Source organism: Procambarus clarkii, chromosome 35, assembly GCF_040958095.1.
Source record: "Procambarus clarkii isolate CNS0578487 chromosome 35, FALCON_Pclarkii_2.0, whole genome shotgun sequence".
Taxonomy (NCBI): Eukaryota; Metazoa; Arthropoda; class Malacostraca; order Decapoda; family Cambaridae; genus Procambarus; species Procambarus clarkii.
In genome coordinates this window covers 40,002,614-40,022,278 of record NC_091184.1, presented here as the reverse complement: position 1 = coordinate 40,022,278, position 19,665 = coordinate 40,002,614, and the positions used below count along the sequence as shown (strand labels likewise).

The following is a 19,665-nucleotide window of genomic DNA, read 5'->3' as shown; positions in this document are numbered from 1 at the left end:
GCCACCCTAGGAGACTCTTGGGGTCACCTAGAAGACTCCTGGGTCACCCTAGGAGACTCCTGGGTCTCCCTAGGAGACTCCTGGGTCTCCTTGTGCTATTTACATGTACAAAACCTTGTTCCTAAATGCTAATCCTGATTTGAAACTCTTCATTGATGGATGTAATAGAACCCACGAGCACCACAACATAAATAAATATTTTGTTGATTTAAATTGACAGTCATGCTAATTTAATTGCCAGTCAGGCTTATGTAATTCACAATCATCTTAATATAATTGCCAGTTTGGAGAATATAATTGACAGAGAGGATTATGCCAGTCAGGCCAATATAATTACCAATAAGGCTAATATAATTGCCAATCAGGCAAATATATAACTTCGAATTGGGCTTTTTCACCCACAGGGTTATTGATTGATGGAACTGCCTACCTGTCGAAGCCTTAAACTGCCAAAACTGTGTTGAATTTCAAAATATAATTGGAACAGATCATCAAGGCAAATGGGGATAGGGGTGAGACCTTCAACAAGCCACCGGCTTCCTGTTCTCATTGAAGCCACTAGGGTTAGTGGCCCTCAGGTAAATCGGGTAAAGTCTTATTCCCAGACAATTACAGCATAACTGATAAAATAGGGTACAGTAATATAAATTTCTGGTTAATTTTGAGTGATATAAATTTCTATAGTAATATAAATTTAAATTTCATATTCACTTCACTGACAGTTATAAATGCCAGTCTGCCTTCAATAAACTCTTTGGTGAAATATTTATAATCAAGAGAGGAACTCATTTATTTATTTATTTATTTATTTATTTATTTATTTATTTATGCATATACAAGAATGTACATTGGGAATGTGAGGATACATAATATGGTAGTTACAGTCTTGTAAAGCCACTAGTACGCGCAGCGTTTCGGGCATGTACTTAATCTAAGAAAATTTTAAGGAGGTAAATACTTGCAAAATTTATAGACAAAAAAATGATAACCGTTACATGGAATGAAAAAAAGAAGATGAGAGAAAATTGTAGGTACAGTAAATTAAAGCACATAGGTAGCTAAAATTGATTGCAATGACAGCTTGAATGGTAGTTGACAAAAATTGGTAGTCACAATACAGCATATGGCTAGCACATAAAAGAAGACAGCAATGAACACAATGATAAAGTTGTTTAATACTACATAAAAATTAGGAGATTGGGTAACACTAGGTACAGAGCAAATTTAAAGCTCAGTGTAAATAAGCCTAAGCAAAAAATAAAAAATGGACATCAGTTTGCATATGAATCTGATGAGAAAATTCCTTGATTAGTATACATTTCCCTTCCAATGAAATGGTCTCATCTTAAGTATGTCTCAGACTGTCTTCTTCACCAACTCCATTGTTAAATAATATTACAACAAAAATGTCCATAACTTAGCTACAGAGTATATTAAATTTTAAATAAATTTCCACAGAGAGCAAAAACAAAGCACATTATTATTTACATAAATATGAAGAAAAACATTTAAAGCTTTGCTTTATCTTTGCTAAACTAAAGAGATTTTTCTATACTTATAAGCAATTTTCAGTTTTCCTACAGTGACAGCTTCTCTAGTTCTTGCTTGGTCATCTAACTTTCATAAAAGAACAATATAATAAAATATCTTTAGATCTTTACCTTTCATTGTTTAGTGTATTTCTCAAACAAAATATAATTACCTCTGAAGAACATTCAACTGAACAAATCCACAAGGGCCATGACAAGGATTCGAACCTACATCCAAAATCATCCCAGACGCTGCCTTAATCGACTGAGCTACGACATGGTCCAACTGACAGTGTGATAACACACTGTTAGATTAAAGTTAATATACCATTATGTGCCTCATTATCCTTTAACATTCTCTTAATTATCTTCCACACTCAAAGTGTTTAGCCTATTATTTGCATGTGTCATCTTGTGCCTCTTCATATGTCCACGGTGACGGAATGTCTTCCCACACTCTGGACACTCCTGAGGTTTGTCATCTAAATGCACCACCATCATGTGAGTCTTCATATTTCCAACACGATTGAATCTCTTCCCACACTCTGGACACTTATGTGGTTTGTCACCTGAATGCACCATCATGTGAGTCTTCATATTTCCACGCTGACTGAATCTCTTCCCACACTCTGGACACTCGTGAGGTTTATCACCTGAATGCACTAACATGTGCTTTACTATAATTCCACGTTCTTTAAATTTTTTGCCACACTCAGCACATTGAAAAGGTCTCTCATCCGTATGCACCATCATGTGAATCTTCATATTTCCAACACGATTGAATCTCTTCCCACACTCTGGACACTCATGTGGTTTGTCACCTGAATGCACTAACATGTGAGACTTGATTTGTCCACGCTGACTGAATCTCTTCCCACACTTTGGACACTCATGTGGTTTGTCACCTGAATGCACTAACATGTGAGACTTGATATAACCAAGACGACTGAATCTCTTCCCACACTCTGGACACACATGAGGTTTATTACCTGAATGTACTAACATGTGTCTTATTATAGTTCCACGTTCTCTAAATTTTTTGCCACACTCGGCACATTGAAAAGGTCTCTCATCCGTATGCACCATCATGTGAGTCTTCATATTTCCAACACGATTGAATCCCTTTCCACACTCTGGACACTTATGTGGTTTGTCACCTGAATGCACTAACATGTGAGACTTGATATAACCAAGATGACTGAATCTCTTCCCACACTCTGGACACTCATGAGGTTTGTCACCTGAATGCACTAACATGTGAGTCTTCATATTTCCATGCTCACTGAATCTCTTCCCACACTCTGGACATTCATGAGGTTTATCACCTGAATGCACTAACATGTGACGTTTCACATGTCCAGGACGGGTGAATACCTTCGGACACTGTGGACACTGGTGAGTCTTCATCTTCCTTATGACAGGTGCAGTTTGTGTGAAGGTTTTCTCCCCCGGATGTTGGGAGAAGCGTCAAGGCTTGAGTGTTGTTTCTTAGAGTTAGACGTGATGTGAGCACTTGCCGGTCAATGGTGGTGCTTCTTCTTTATGATAGGTACAGTGTGTGTCAAGGTTTTCCCTTAATGCTCGTGCTGGACATCACCGGCGGGTGCTGCTAAAATGGCGACGGTTGTTTACCCTCTCATCACCTAAGCGTTCCAATGTTTTTGTCTGGTTCCACATATCATTTTTCCTACTTCTTACTTTTGTTTATAATTGGTCATTTACAATTAACGCTTGTATTTATCCCTATGTTTTTCAATCAAAGAATATACTTGGAATTGTTTCTTTAAACATAATGCTACATGATTATACTTTTTTGAAGGAAACAGCTCTCCCATAGTGGATGTGCTCCGAACCATAATGGAATTGACCCAATTATCAGTTGGGTCAACCCAAGTATCGCGTTTCCAAAATGGTCGCCCATGTTGGAATAGACGAACGCCGAAAAAATATGGTTGAAAACATCTTGATAACTTAAATTATTTATTAGTCACAAGAATGACAGAAATAGAAACTTTATATAAAACCTTTCCCAGACAAATATTTTTTAAGTAAAACCGCAGATATTTGTAGTTGTATAAAAGTGGCAGTTTAGACACTCCGTAAATTGACAACATCGCACACTAATATTTTTACCACTCGCATGTGTACGTGTTCACTATTAAAACGACAATATAATGCAATTAATAATTAAAATCTTCTACTTGACAGGCATATAGTTATTAAATTAAATTGAAATTGAAATAAGTTTATTGATGTAAAATACACACAAAGGGATGAGGTAGCTCAAGCTATTCTCACCCCGTTCAGAACATCGTGTTAATACATATATATACACACATTACAAACAATAAACATATTACCAAACATTCTGAGAGATAAACATATACATTTCCTCCTTCACAAGTAGTTTAGTGATTGTCATGTTCATAGAAAACGTTTATATGTGTTGTGGCTCAGATGCCAGCAAAGAGGTAAACAAGAAAGTGTACAGGACGCCAAGCTTGGTAGCTACTAGTCATGTAATCGTTTATAAGTATTAAAGTCAGTAACCAAGCAATGGCTTTATATCAACCCTACAACCAAGAGTTCCTCAGCAACACACTGGCGATGCGGATGAACTGTGAACGCAGGTATTTGTTCAACCCCAGCTAGGTCCGTCTAATTACCACAAGCTAACACAAGCTACACAAGCATCAGAAAGCTTCCTGGCAATACGTTAGTAATGAATAAATATGATATATTTACTCATTATAATGTTGGTGCTGAACGTACAACACGAAAAAACATAATTTTAATCTGAAAAAGTATCTTTTTACAAAGAAATTAGACGAAAATAAAAAGCTGGTGACGCCAAATCAAGTCGACGATCCAAGCGTCAATGTTGTGGAACGACTTATCCAAGACAGATTGTTTCCTGGAGAGTGTTTGCTGGCATATATTATTGTAGTTTATACCATTATTTCAATTTGTGACAATTTGAGCAGAGAAGTGCCACGTGTGTACAAGAGGCTGATATGCCAGCAATTATAACAGCAATTAATTAAGTGACATTAACACTAGAGTATCTATTCGTTTCATGCGGAGAAAAGGAGGGGACAAGCTGTTTCAGAGGGTTCAGACCTGCTTGAGTGACGTACACACTTCCAGGAAACTGAGGGAGCCACGCTACACGAGGGGATTAGCTCGATTAAGTGTATGGCAAACAAAGTAAATAGGTGCCGGAATATTGGCTTCAAGCTATCACTTCTCTTAGTACACGTAAGCCTGGGGCTTAGTCTACCAACGAGACGTGCTAACTTGTCGAAAGCACGGGATATTCTGAAGACTGAGGTCGTGGCGGCCCCAGACATCAAGTAGTATGGTGGGTAGAGTGCAGTTGCAGCTGGACCTGCAGCTAATCAGCGAAGAGCAGGCGACAAGACAAGTAGTTTGGCGGTTTGAGGTAGAGCAGGTGTTCCTGGCTGCATACGTTTTGCGCTCTGGCAAACCTTGCTGGTGTTGTCATTGTTGGATTTTTCTTCCATAGTAGTTTTATATAGATGTATGTATCGACGAACTTTGGAGGGAAGAGCAGGCTCAATCTCTTGAAGGAGATTATCGTCACAAGTTCCTAACATTGATGTGTCCAAATTCAACTCAAACCTTAGAAATCTAATACTCGATAACAGACTGAACAAAAACCATCTAATAATCTCAGGGGACTTTAATATTGACCTCTGCGAGCCTGAAAACCCTACTGCTGTTAGCTTCCTCAACTGTATGAATTCCTGCTTCCTCATACCCTTAATCACTAGACCTACTAGAATCACTGATAGTACTGCCACGACTCTAGATCACATCTGGACAAACACAACCTCTCCGCTTACTTTAGGTATAATCATCGATAGCACTCCAGACCATTACCCCACATTTCTCTTAACTAACATTAGCAAACCACCTCTAGAGTCAAGGGAGTTAAGTTTTAGGTTGCACAATGAAACTGCTATAGACAATTTTATAACTGCTGCTGATAATGTCAACTGGGAGTCCGAGTTAGGTAACATAGGGGACATCAACCTAGCAGTGCAATCTTTTCTTCAAAAAACTCTTAGCCTTTATAACACCCACTGTCCTATGTTTACAAAACAAGTCACAACCAAAAGGCTTAACAATCCCTGGCTTACAAAGGAAATACTTAAATCCATTAATAAAAAACATGACCTTGAGATGAAGTATAGGTTAGGAATTGTCTCCAAAGAATTCTCATAGAATTACTCATTATTGCTGTCTAAGATAATTAGACGAGCCAAAACTAAATACTACGAAGATAAATTTACCCAAATAAAGAGCAACATTAAAAAAACTTGAGCACAATTTCACAAATATTGGGACCAAAGAAGTCTTTAAATAACAAACCAACACTCCTGTCCAATAACGATGGTCAGCTTTCAGCCTCAGATTCTGCTATTGAGTTCAATAGGTTCTTCTCTTCCATTGGGTCATCCCTTGCAAATGATATTCCATCTTCCAGTACTGATGTTAAGGATTATCTTAAAGGTAACTATCCACAGTCTCTGTATCTAAAGCCTATTCATTCCACTGACGTCAATGAGATAATCCTTTCCCTTAAAACCAAGTCTAGTGCCCTTGAGGAGATACCAACTTTAATTTACAAAAAAGCCTCCAGATCTTTAGCCCCTGCTATTGCTTTGCTCTTCAACAAGTCACTTGAACTCCAAACCTTTCCAGATATTCTAAAAAAAGCGAGAGTAATGCCTGTCCACAAATGTGGTGATCTCACAGATGTTAACAACTACAGACCTATATCAATCTTGCCAAACTTGTCAAAAAAATTTGAAAAACTAATCTATAAGCAGCTTTTTTCTTATCTAGCTAAACACAATATACTTAGCCCTTGCCAATATAGCTTCAGACCCAAAAAAAGTACTAACGATGCACTTATTAGTATGCTTAACTCGATTCATACAGCTCTTGATAAAAATGAGTTCCCTGTTGGGTTATTTGTTGACCTGCATAAGGCTTTTGACACTGTCAACCACCAAAACCTTCTTCTTAAATTACATCATTATGGAGTCAGAGGACACTCCCTGCAATACCTCAAATCCTACCTTACTGACAGGCTCCAGTATGTTTCTGTGAATAATTCAATTTCTCCCACCCTACCCATCAACATTGGTGTTCCTCAGGGCAGCATACTTGGCCCTCTCCTCTTTCTCATCTACATTAATGACCTTCCAAATGCCTCCCAACACCTCAAACCAATTCTGTTTGCTGACGACACAACCTTCATTTACTCCAGTCCTGACCACCTTGCTCTAAATGCCACAGTAAATACTGAGCTAAATAAAGTCCATCTGTGGCTAACTGCCAACAAACTCACCCTTAACATTGACAAAACTTTCTATATTCTGTTTGGCAATAAATCCTCTAATCAAATAAATCTCAAAATAAACAATACCCAAATTTGTAACAAATTAGATGGCAAGTTCCTTGGCATTCTCATTGACCAGAAGCTGAATTTCCAGGGACACATTCTAAATATATCAAAATAAGTTTCAAAAACTGTTGGCATTCTTTCTAAGATCAGATATTATGTACCCCGCCCTGCCCTGGTGACTCTCTATTACTCCCTCATCTATCCATATCTCAAATATGGTATTTGTGCTTGGGATTCTATTACCCAAAATCATTTACGTCCTCTAATTACTCAACACAAAGCTGCTATTAGGACAATATTCAACTCTGGCCCCAGACATCACTCGGTACCCCTACTCAAATCTCTGAATATGTTAGACATTAAGTCACTGCACAGTCTCTCATGTGTATTATACATATATAAAACGCTAAACTGTAATGCCAATCCTGACCTCAAAAGCTTGCTTTTTTTTCGGGCAGGTCCCTGAAATACGATCCCCTGCCGCGAAGAATAGTTTTTTCATCCAAGTACACATTTTACTGTTGCGTTAAACAGAGGCTACAGTAAAGGATTTGCGCCCAGTAAATCCTCCCCGGCCAGGATACGAACCCATGACATAGCGCTCGCGGAACGCCAGGCGAGTGTCTTACCACTACTATACAACGGATACTTCATAGAAGGTTGTAACAGAACCCATGAGCACCACACCAGAAATAAATACAGTTTTGATATTCCTAGAGTACGACTTAATGAAACTAGAAATGCTCTACAAATCAAGGGACCCAGAATGTGGAATGACCTTCCCAACCATGTTAAAGACTGTACCTCTCTCAACCAGTTTAAGATAAAAACGAAGCTATACCTAATAAATTCCCTGTAACCTACCTTACCCCTCTATTGTCAACCAATGTCTGGTTTTTTTAAAGAGCGCTGTTTGTTGACAGAATTGTATTTGTGCCTCTTTTTCAGCTATGTTTTCTTTCCATGTTTTCATTTTACTCTTTATGCTCAATTAGTATTAAGCTTTAGTCATTTAAGTTTTTCATGGCCGAAACGCTTTGCGTAATAGTGGCTTTAGGCATTGTATGTACTAGCCCTAACTATAAATCCATCACTCTTTGTAAAATCTCTTGTCTGTATGTACCTTACCTAAATAAACATTTGATTTGATTGATTTGAATAACTTTTCATGTGTACAGTTTTTCTGTGTCATTGCCATTTAAGTGAATTACGGTGTTGAAGGACTGTGCAGTGTCTTATTACGTTCATTGTCATTACGGTGATATACGGTGTTCAATGCCTTACTTTGAGCTACAGTGTTAATTTCTATTGGAATGAATTAGTGGGCATTAAGGCTAGTGCAGTGATTAGTAGCGTTTACGCCATGTTAGTAAATATTGTGTTGGTGATGAACATAGTGATCCCTACGAATTTAAAGAAACAGGCGCTTCACGCCCAAAGAATCAAGTACAGCAACATTCGCACGGTGAGGGGGAGCCGCTCAGCTGATTTTGACATTGACGCGAGGGGGAATGTTGTCCTCTTGTTGAGTCCCAGTTTTATGAAGAGAGAGTGACTTTCTGCATGTACTTGATGCCTCGTTGTTGATAAGAATATCATACCTTCAAATGTTTTAAGTAAAATACAAAATACCTTTGCGTTTATATTATCCCTCCATATATCTTGTTGCTATAGAACAGTTCCAAAGAGTGAGAATATTAGAGACATATACCTGCCTGTGACCAGATGTAATGATCGAGCTTTGCCACTAGTACCACAATTCCACAATACCACTGACGTGTTGCTGGACACGGGAAACACCAGTTGGCAACCTTGCAGTTAATAGTAGAGTCCTTGTCGGGGCGGGCACACGGTTGGGAGAGAGCAAACTGTGTTCCCACTCATCTTTGACTACGAAAGCCGGTTGGAGATTGACTGGGATACTCTCCTGGCAAAAAGTGGCACCGCGAGGATTGAGTGAAGACCCGCAGGGCTACGCTGAGTAACAGTTATCGCTAATACTCCTGGGTGGTGTCCATGTAGAGAGAGAGACACCCCGACGTTGGCGACTGTTGCCAGGATAATGATTGATTGATTGATTGATGAAGATTAAGTCACCCAAGAGATGGCACCGGCATGAATAGCCCGTAAGTGGTACAATTTTTTTTTCTCAGTATTCTGAGGTTGCATTTAACCATCAAGCTGTTATCGCGGGGGAGAATACTGCTTCACAGTCTTTATGAGGGTGTCCAGCTGCTGGACACCTTTGTTGACCAGGAGAGTATATGGCTGTGTTGATGGCTTCAGGGTGGCCACTGCATGATTCAGGAACTCTTAAAGCTCTTCTAAGGTCATTGGTTGCTTCACATTCCAGAAGATAGTGAAGTAATGGTTTTCTGTGACAGTTTGGCAGAAGATGCACTCTCTCTGTCGGGGTTCACCAATCTCCCAGTTGCATCTGTAACCTAGACGTAGTCTATATAACCTAACTGCTATTTCCCTGTGGATTCCTTTTGGGATATTTAACCTTTCTAATTTGATTGCCTGAAGATACCATGTTGCAGATGGCGAACCTTCAGCTATTCTCTGGTGTAGGTTACCTACCTTACCTTGAGGTTACCTTGAGGTGCTTCAGGGGCTTAGCGTCCCCGCGGCCCGGTCGTCGACCAGTCCTCCTGGTTGCCGGACTGATCAATCAGGCTGTTGGACGCGGCTGCTCGCAGCCTGACGTATGAGTCACAGCCTGGTTGATCAGGTATCCTTTGGAGGTGCTTATCCAGTTCTCTCTTGAACACTGTGAGGGGTCGGCCAGTTATGCCCCTTATGTGTAGTGGAAGCGTGTTGAACAGTCTCGGACCTCTGATGTTGATAGAGTTCTCTCTCCGAGTACCTGTTGCACCTCTGTTTTTCAACGAGGGTATTCTGCACATCCTGCCATGTCTTCTGGTGTCATGTGATGTTATTTCTGTGTGCAGGTTTGGGACCAGCCCCTCTAATATTTTCCACGTGTAAATTATTATGTACCTCTCCCGCCTGCGCTCAAGGGAGTACAGTTTTAGGCTCTTTAGTTGGTCCCAATAGTTTAGATGTTTCACTGAGTGGATTCTAGCAGTAAAGGATCTCTGCGCGCTCTCCAGGTCAGCAATTTCTCCAGCTTTGAAAGGTGCTGTCATTGTGCAGCAGTACTCCACTCTAGAGAGCACAAGCGTTTTGAAAAGTATCATCATCGGTATAGCATCTCTAGTGTGAAAAGTTCTTGTTATCCAACCTGTCATTTTTCTTGCAGTTGTGACGGCTACTTTATTGTGTTCTTTAAAGCTAAGGTCTTCCGACATGAGTACACCCAGATCCTTTACATTGCCTTTTCGTTCTATGTTATGATTTGCCTGAGTTTTGTACGTGGTTTCCGTTTTTATATTTTCATTTTTTCCATAGCGCATGAGCTGGAACTTATCTTCGTTAAACACCATATTATTTTCTGTAGCCCATAGAAAGACCTGATCTACATCTGACTGGAGGTTCGCCGTGTCCTCTATGTTGCCTACTCTCATGAAGATCCTAGTGTCATCCGCAAAGGATGATACAGTGCTATAGGTTGTATAGGTTGTGTTCTTGTCTATGTCCGATATGAGGATGAGAAAAAGTACTGGAGCAAGCACAGTACCCTGGGGGACTGAGCTCTTCACGGTTGATGGGCTGGATTTTATTTTGTTGACTATTACACATTGGGTTCTGTTGGTCAGGAAATTGTAGATCCATCTGCCTATTTTTCCGGTAATTCCTTTTGAACGCATTTTATGTGCAATAACACCATGGTCACATTTATCAAAAGCTCTTGCGAAAGCTGTATAAATTACATCAGCGTTTTGTTTGTCTTCCATAGCATCTAATGCCATATCATAGTGGTCCAGCAACTGCGACAGGCAAGAGCGCCCTGTTCTGAAACCATGTTGTCCGGGGTTATGGAGATGCTGTGATTCCATGTATTTTGTGATCTTACTTCTTAGCACTCTCTCAAAAAATTTTATGATGTGCGATGTTAGTGCTATCGGCCTGTAATTTTTTGCCTCTGCCTTATTTCCTCCTTTATGAAGTGGTGCTATCTCTGCTGTTTTTAGTATATCAGGAATAACGCCAGTATCTAGGCTTTGTCTCCACAGAATGTGGAGGGCCTGCGATAGTGGTTTTTTACAATTCTTTATGAATATGGAGTTCCAAGAATCCGGGCCTGGTGCAGAGTGCATAGGCATACTGTTTATGGCTTTTTCAAAATCCAGTGGGGATAGGGTGACGTCTGATATATGATTTGATGTTGGTATCATATTCATGAAAAAATTCATTTGGGTAGGTAGGCTTTGTTGAGATGTGAGTTTTTTGGTGAAGATGTTTTTTATGTTCTCTAGGCTGGGTTGAATTGTTTTATGTATCATTGGATGACAAGTTGCCAATTTAGCAATTTCACCAGCTTTTTCATTTAATAAGATTCCAATATGGGATGGGATCCAGTTTAAGGTTATGTTGAGTCCTTTGCCTTTAGCGACTGCTCCAAGATACAAAATGGTGGTAATTATTTCCACATTATCTTTCCACTGTTTTTGTCCTAGTATTTGAAGTGCAGCTTTTGAGTCTGTGTGTATGATTGCATTTTGAGTGTTTTGTGCAATCACATATGTGAATGCCTGTTGTATGGCAAACAGCTCAGTTTGGGTTGATGATACTAGTCCTCCCAGTCTCCAATATGCCTGTACGCTGGCCGTGCAAAGAGCAGCGCAAGCACTCTCATATTCTGTGTCCACCGATCCGTCTGTGAAGATGTGGGTGGCTCCTGCTACTGCTATGCTATACATTTGCTCTTCTATTATGCGCCTTAGGATTGTCGGATCATAGGCAGCCTTCTTCATTGGGAGACTTTCTATTACTATTTTGAAAGTAGGCTCTTCCCACGGTGCGGAAGGAGTGTAATTTGGGTGTGGATGATCACCCTCTCTATCAAGAATCATGCTTTTTAAATGTAGTCTGTTTACAACTTTTCCTGCTCTTGCAACCCAAGAGTTTCCATTGTTTTGGCCTAGTCCAACCACCAAGGCCTGCCGTACTGGGATTGGATCAGAAGAAATAATTATCTTACTGACAATTGTAGCTGTCCTTTGTGATATTCTTTCTTGTAGAGAGGGCAAACCCGTCTCCAGTCTAAGAGTTTTAAGCCTGGACCTAGATTCAGGAAGCTCTGTTTATTTCTTCGTAAGTGGGTTTGCTACGAAGGTTTCTAAGTGCGCCCTAAGAAGATGCTTAGGTGCGATTCAATAAGGTATACTTAGGAAGAAAATTGTTGGTTCACCTGCGTGCCGATAGAGGTCACTACTGTGTTTCGTATGGCCAATCAGAGAGCAGCAACATTCTTCATATTGAAGATTTAGCGCTGCCTTATCGGAGCTCTACTGCCTCCTATTTACGTCGAATTTTCTTATAAAATTAGTATATTTGAAGTAAAACAATGTTTTTTCAACTCCTACAGCCAGCACCGACATTGTAGTAAACAAATATGTTACATTTGTTGTTTACCTACGTAATTCTAAGAGATACTGTGTAGCTGTCCTTGTTGCTCGGAAGATGCGCTGACAATTATTGCATATATTTACTGAATTTACCCAAGGGCCACTAACTATCTAGTGACCTCGAAGAGGACAGAAAGCCGGCGGCTTGTTAAAGGGCCCGCGAATTGTCTTAATTATATTTTTTAGCTGGAATTTGGTATTTACGGCTTCAGCGGGTAGGCGGTTCCATGGGTTTATAGCCCTCTTGGTAGAAAAAAACATCTGTTTTCAGTCCTACTTGAGAGAACATACTCTCCAACACTATATCTGTGATTGCCCTGTTATCAGTGACTTCATACCAAATGGTATGAGGTATTTTGAGCTCTGTAATTGCTTCATACACTCAGGAATATTGGAAGATATTCTTGTGCTGCACCCAGATTTTGCCAGTGGAGGCTAATAGATCAGCATTAAGTATTTTTTTCTCTCCTAATTCCATGTATGACTGGCCATCCTGTGAGGTGAGGATGTTGGGTGAGCTTGTAGCTGGTTTTTGATCTACACTGTGTGGTCCTTTATACAGAATAGGGAAGCAGCACATTGCTGTGTATACCTAAACATGTTTAAAAATATATTGTTTGAGAGGAGTTTTGTAGAAACTGGTAAGAGTAATTATATCTTATTGGTAATTATATCAATCAGCTGCTAAGCAAAAAACCAACCTCTATATAAATGAGTGTCTTACAAAGCAGCGTGGATCCCTCCTCTTTAGGCTGCGCCAAATTCGCAAACAAAACCCTGGTCTTATCAAGCAGTGCTACACTAGGAATGGTACGATTTTTGCGAAGAAGGAAAGTACTGGAAAAAGATATGAAATAAAATGTGACCAACAATTCCTGGCCTTCTTAAGTGATTGTGGTATATCTGAAAACCTGAACCCGACCAATGCCAGTACTTAAAATAACTCTTTCAGTGCCTGAGCCTAACCTAACTTAATCTAACTTTGTCTAAGGTGCTGTCTCTGCCTTACCATTTACCTAATGTTCTCTCATTCATATAATTTCCTAAATAATCCACCAAGTCTCCATGCACTTATGCAAGCATCTACCTCAGTTTCATTGTAAAATTTTACTCTTAAATCTAATCTTACCCTATTCCCTTTATATTTTAAATTTATTTGTATTGATCTATGTCATTTATTGAAATCAATTATTGATCTCATTTTTGTTCTTTTAATTAAGTTCATACTAATTATAGGTTAAAACTAAGCTAAATAAAATTTATTATCTTTATGATTATTTTACTTTACAATTATCATTTGTCAATTTTTTTGTATATATTCATCTTGACAGTCTCTACTGATTTTTTGTTCTCTCCACCAAACTTGTGTATCCTTCATGGCTATCTAGTGACCTTAATTCTACCTCTAATTGTTTCAATTCTTTTGTTTACTTGCATTTATTGTTGTGTCTTGCCATAATTATTCTCTAATTTAGCTGACTCAATACTTTGTAAGCTCTTATTGTATTGTTATATTATTATATTGTTGTGTTTTGCTATAATTACTTTCTATTTTACAGCAGATTTAGTTTTCATCTGTTCCTGTAATTGCTTATCTTATTGTATCGTGACATTCTTATCTATATGCTTACTGATATTGATCCTGATCGAAATCTTCTGTCCCATATCCACACTCATCAGCACATTGATCATCATTATTGCAGGTATTACACAGCAAATCTTGCAAAAAACAAACTCCTAAATAGCACCTGCTTATCAGTTTACAATCAAAATGTTAGGTCACTTGGCAAACATTTTGATGATATAAATGCACTACTTACAGCACTAGGTACTAAATTATCTTTCATCATTTTAACAGAAACTTGGCTAAGTAATGACTATACCCAACTCTACAATTTAGCTGGTTATAAAGCCATTCATAACTGCAGGCCTAACAAAAAAGGTGGCGGTACAGCAATATATTACAAAGATTCCTTCATTTGCAATAGTGTCATTAGTGATAGAGACGACTATTGTGAATATACCTTTGCCAAGTTCTCCAGTAAATCCCTTAAATCCTCCCTGATAATCGGTGCCATCTATAGATTTCCTAATACCAACATAGCTTTATTCTCTGACAATGTAAGGAATCTTATCATAAATAACAATCTCAACAAAAATCACATTATTCTGGGAGGTGATTTCAATATTGACCTGGGTCTTCAAAACAACCCTCAAGTTGACTATTTCCGTAACAGCATGCACTCCTGTATGCTAATCCCCACAATCACCAAGCCCACCCGAGTCACTCAAACATCTGCCACTACCCTGGATCACCTATGGACTAATATAACAGCTCCCCTTACATCTGGGGTAATTTATGACAGAACAACTGACCACTATCCTACTTTCCTCATAGCAAACATTGACACATCACCACCAGAAACCAAAAAACTTTCATTCAGGCTACATAGTGAATCAGCTTTAGGCAATCTCTCTAATGCACTTCACAATATTAACTGGGAATCTGAATTTAATAATTCACAGGTTATAAACTCATCAACTAACCTCTTTCTCTCCAAAACTCTAAGCCTCTACAACACTCACTGTCCCCTCCTTACCAAACAAGTAACTGATAAAAGAAAAAATAACCCGTGGCTCACAAGTGGCATAATTAAATCAATCAACAAAAAACATGAATACGAAAAGAAATTTCGGAGTGGCTTAGTTTCAATGGAAGTAGTTAAAAGGTACTCATCAGTGCTTACCAGTATCATAAGAAAAGCAAAACTTTCATATTATGAGACTAGATTCAAAGAAGCAAAAGGCAACATGAAAAGCACATGGAATACCATCTCTAACATCCTGGGAACTAAACAACACTCCCACAACCAGATAACACTCTCTAAGGATGGCCTTACACTGTCATCTGACTTAGAAATGGCGAATGAATTTAATAGCTTCTTTTCATCGATTGGTGCTAACCTTGCATTGCAAGTAAAATCCCACAGACTCAGACACATATCAACACATATGTCTCAGGCAGCTATCCAAACTCTCTTCTCCTCTCACCAGTCAGCCCGTCAGATGTTGTGTCCATCATACACTCACTAAAAACCAAAGCTGGAAACATCAGTGAAATCCCATCCATTGTATACAAGAGCGCCTCCCATGCCCTTGCACCACCTATAGCTTTGCTGTTCAACAAATCCCTTGAGTGTCATACCTTCCCTGATATCCTTAAAAACGCAAGAGTAACGCCAGTTCATAAAGGAGGTAATCCGTCAGACATAAACAACTACAGACCAATATCGAACCTACCCATACTATCAAAAATATTTGAAAAAATTATCTACAAACAGCTCTACTCCTATTTCGTAAAATTCGACATTCTTAGCCCCTGTCAGTTTGGCTTCCACTCTCAAAAGAGTACCAACGATGCAATTATTAGTCTCCTTGATATAATTTACTCTGCCCTTGACAAAAATGAGTTTCCAATTGGACTCTTCATTGACCTGAGAAAGGCCTTTGATACTGTTAATCACGATTACCTCTTATGTAAACTCCATCATTATGGAATCCGTGGCCATGCACTGGACTATATCCAATCCTATCTTAGTGATAGACACCAATGTGTAGCCATCAATAACATAATCTCTCCCATTCTACCAATAACCGTTGGAGTGCCTCAGGGCAGCATCTTGGGACCCCTACTATTTCTTATATACATTAATGATCTGCCTAATGTCTCTAACATTCTGAAACCTATTTTGTTTGCTGATGGTACTACCCTCATTTACTCCAACCCCAACCCACATACACTAAATGATGTTGTTAATAATGAACTAAAAAAAGTCCACTTATGGATGTCAACCAACAAACTAACACTTAACATAGAAAAGACCTACTACATCCTATTTAGAAGCAAATCTACAAATGCAATTCAGCTTCAGATTGACAATGTAAACATTAGCAATAAAAATGATGGAAAGTTTCTTGGTATATTCCTAGACAAGAGACTCAACTTCAGTACCCACATACAACACATAACTAAGAAAGTCTCTAAAACAGTTGGTATACTCTCCAAAATCAGATATTATGTTCCTAACTCTGCTCTCATCTCTCTATATTATGCACTAATCTATCCCTATCTCAACTATGGTATCTGTGCATGGGGTTCAACCACTGCAAACCACCTCAAGTCCATCATCACCCAGCAAAAATCTGCTATCAGAATAATATCAAATTCTGCTTTCAGACAACACACAGCCCCCTTGTTTAACTCCCTAAACATGCTAAACATAATCTCACTCCACAAATTCTCTGTGTCAACTACACTTACAAAACCCTGTTCTTAAATGCAAATCCTTGTCTGAAACTCTTCCTGGACAGATGTAATAGGACCCATTATCACCACACCAGAAATAAATATCTCTTCGATATCCCCAGAGTTAAACTTAATTTGTGTAAACACTCTATGCAAATAAAGGGACCCAGTTTATGGAACTCACTCCCTACTGAATTGAAAAGCTGTCCAACTTTTACATCATTCAAAATCAATACTAAAAAGTACCTAATTTCATCTTCATAGTTTTTCTCTTTTTCCCTTAAAATTGCACTGTATCTATTGCTACCCAATCTCCCAACCTTTTTGTTCCCAATTTGAACATCTTTACCATTGAGATCATTGCTGTTTTCTTATACGTGCTGCCATTCTATTGTATGGTGTTTATAAATCTTGTTTATCTGTATCTTTTGCTACCCAGTCTTCCAATCTTTATGTACCCATTCTGAACATCTTTACCATTGTGATCATTGCTGTCTTATATGTGCTGTCAATCTGCTGTATGGTGTCTATTAATCTTGTTTAAATTACTAATCAAGCTGTCAATGTAATCAATCAGAGCTTTAATATAACAATGTGCTTTAATATACTTACTTATCTCTCTCATCTCATTTTTCTCTTGTAATGTATCTTTCATTTATCGATTCTGATTGAAATTACCTACTTAAAATTATCTGCTAGATTAAGGACCTGCCCGAAACGCTGCGCGTACTAGTGGCTTTACAAGAATGTAATTACTGTACTATCCAATGTATTCTCACAAACCCAATTTACCTTCTTGTATATATATAAATAAAATAAATAAAATAAAATAAAATAAAAAATAATATAATGTTTCCATGATTCAGTGCTTACCTCTTGTGAAATTTGCTTAGAGTTGTTTAGTCAGAGTTGATTTGTTTTTTGTATTGAGGCTGGTATTTTCTAAATTGATTCCATGTACAGTATGTCTAACCATCCTGTGAGATGGGAGTATTAGATAAACTTATAGCTAGTTTTTTATCTACACTGTGTAATATTCCATATAGAATAGGGTAGCAGCACATTGCTGTGTATACCTAATCTTCTTAATAAAAAAAATCAGTAATAAAGATTTTAAATTATAGTTTGTATTATTACAAATACAGTACTGTATTATCCTTATTAAATCATGTTGACCATGGATCATTAAGATCTCATGTTGATATGTAATACAAGTCATATTTCTTTTGAACTGCTAATCTATGCTAATCATTCATTAAATTGTGCATTATGTCTCAATTTTTCAATGTTATTGTTGTATTGCAACACTCACAATGTTATTGTTGTATTGCAACACTCACAATGTTATTGTCGTATTGCAACACTCACAATGTTATTGTTGTATTGCAACACTCACAATGTTATTGTTGTATTGCAACACTCACAATGTTATTGTTGTATTGCAACACTCACAATGTTATTGTTGTATTGCAACACTCACAATGTTATTGTTGTATTGCAACACTCACAATGTTATTGTTGTATTGCAACACTCACAATGTTATTGTTGTATTGCAACACTCACAATGTTATTGTTGTATTGCAACACTCACAATGTTATTGTTGTATTGCAACACTCACAATGTTATTGTTGTATTGCAACACTCACAACATATTATTACTATTTTATAATATTATAATAATAATATATATTATAATATGTGAAAGTTGCTGGAATCGATATATAAAACGTGATTGAAAATATAAAATATGATTAAATAGATGACAAAGGTTATTGAACTAACACTAAAGTATCTTGTAGCCAATATATGGGAAAAAGGAAGACTAAACCGAGAGTTCGAACTCTCAGCAGTTAACACCCCGGTGTTAACACCCTGAACACCCCGGTGTTAACACCCTGAACACCCCGGTGTTAACACCCCGAACACCCCGGTGTTAACACCCTGAACACCCCGGTGTTAACACCCCCGAACACCCCGGTGTTAACACCCTGAACACCCCATTGTTAACACCCCGAACACCCCGGTGTTAACACCCTGAACACCCCGGTGTTAACACCCCCGAACACCTCGGTGTTAACACCCTGAACACCCCATTGTTAACACCCCGAACACCCCGGTGTTAACACCCTGAACACCCCCGGTGTTAACACCCAGAACACCCCGGTGTTAACACCCTGAACACCCCGGTGTTAACTCCCTGAACACCCCGGTGTTAACACCCAAAAAAAGTATTCCTCCAGAGGGACATGACGAGGGAGGAGTGGGCCATGGCGGCAGAAGCAAGGAAGAAGCGCAGGGCGAGAGGGGAAAACCAGGAAACCACAGCTCCCAACACATCACCCCCAGAGGCGAGGGGGGAACCCACAACCAGCTACCCAGTAACACCAGCGGGGAGGGCAACCCCACCACCCTCCTCTGCATAAAAAAACCCCTTTCCTTCCTGTCCTCCCGCCCCGTTCACCCCATACCCTCCCTGTCCTTCCCCCGTCACTTGACCCCCCACCCCTCATCCCAGTATCCTCTGCAACCCTGGTATCCACCTCCCAAATCCTCACACCCATGGCACAGCTTCCTCCACCAGCAGAACATTCACCAAGGAGGAGATTTGAGAAGGGACAGAAGAAAGTGAGCCTCAAGGCAATGTACACTAACATAGACAGTATGACAAATAAAGCAAATGAACTTGGAGAATGGGTACTAGAGGAAAACCCAGACATAATAGCTCTCACAGAAACAAAGCTGACGAAAACAATAACAAATGCAGTGTTCCCACAGGACTATTATGTTATGAGGAAAGAGAGAGAAGGGAGAGGTGGGGGTGGTGTAGCTCTGCTGGTAAGAAAAGGCTGGCATTTTG

General features: G+C 39.0%; 1 protein-coding gene across 1 annotated transcript; it reads right to left on the bottom strand.

Moving 5' to 3' along the window:
* Positions 1-1,889: 1,889 nt before the first annotated feature.
* Positions 1,890-2,786, bottom strand: LOC138371196 (zinc finger protein 85-like). The gene is made up of 2 exons (XM_069336037.1): positions 2,435-2,786; positions 1,890-2,098 (listed from the first exon to the last, which is right to left on the bottom strand). Exons 1-2 carry the CDS (start codon positions 2,784-2,786, stop codon positions 1,890-1,892), a joined length of 561 nt encoding a protein of 186 aa, XP_069192138.1.
* Positions 2,787-19,665: the final 16,879 nt, after the last annotated feature.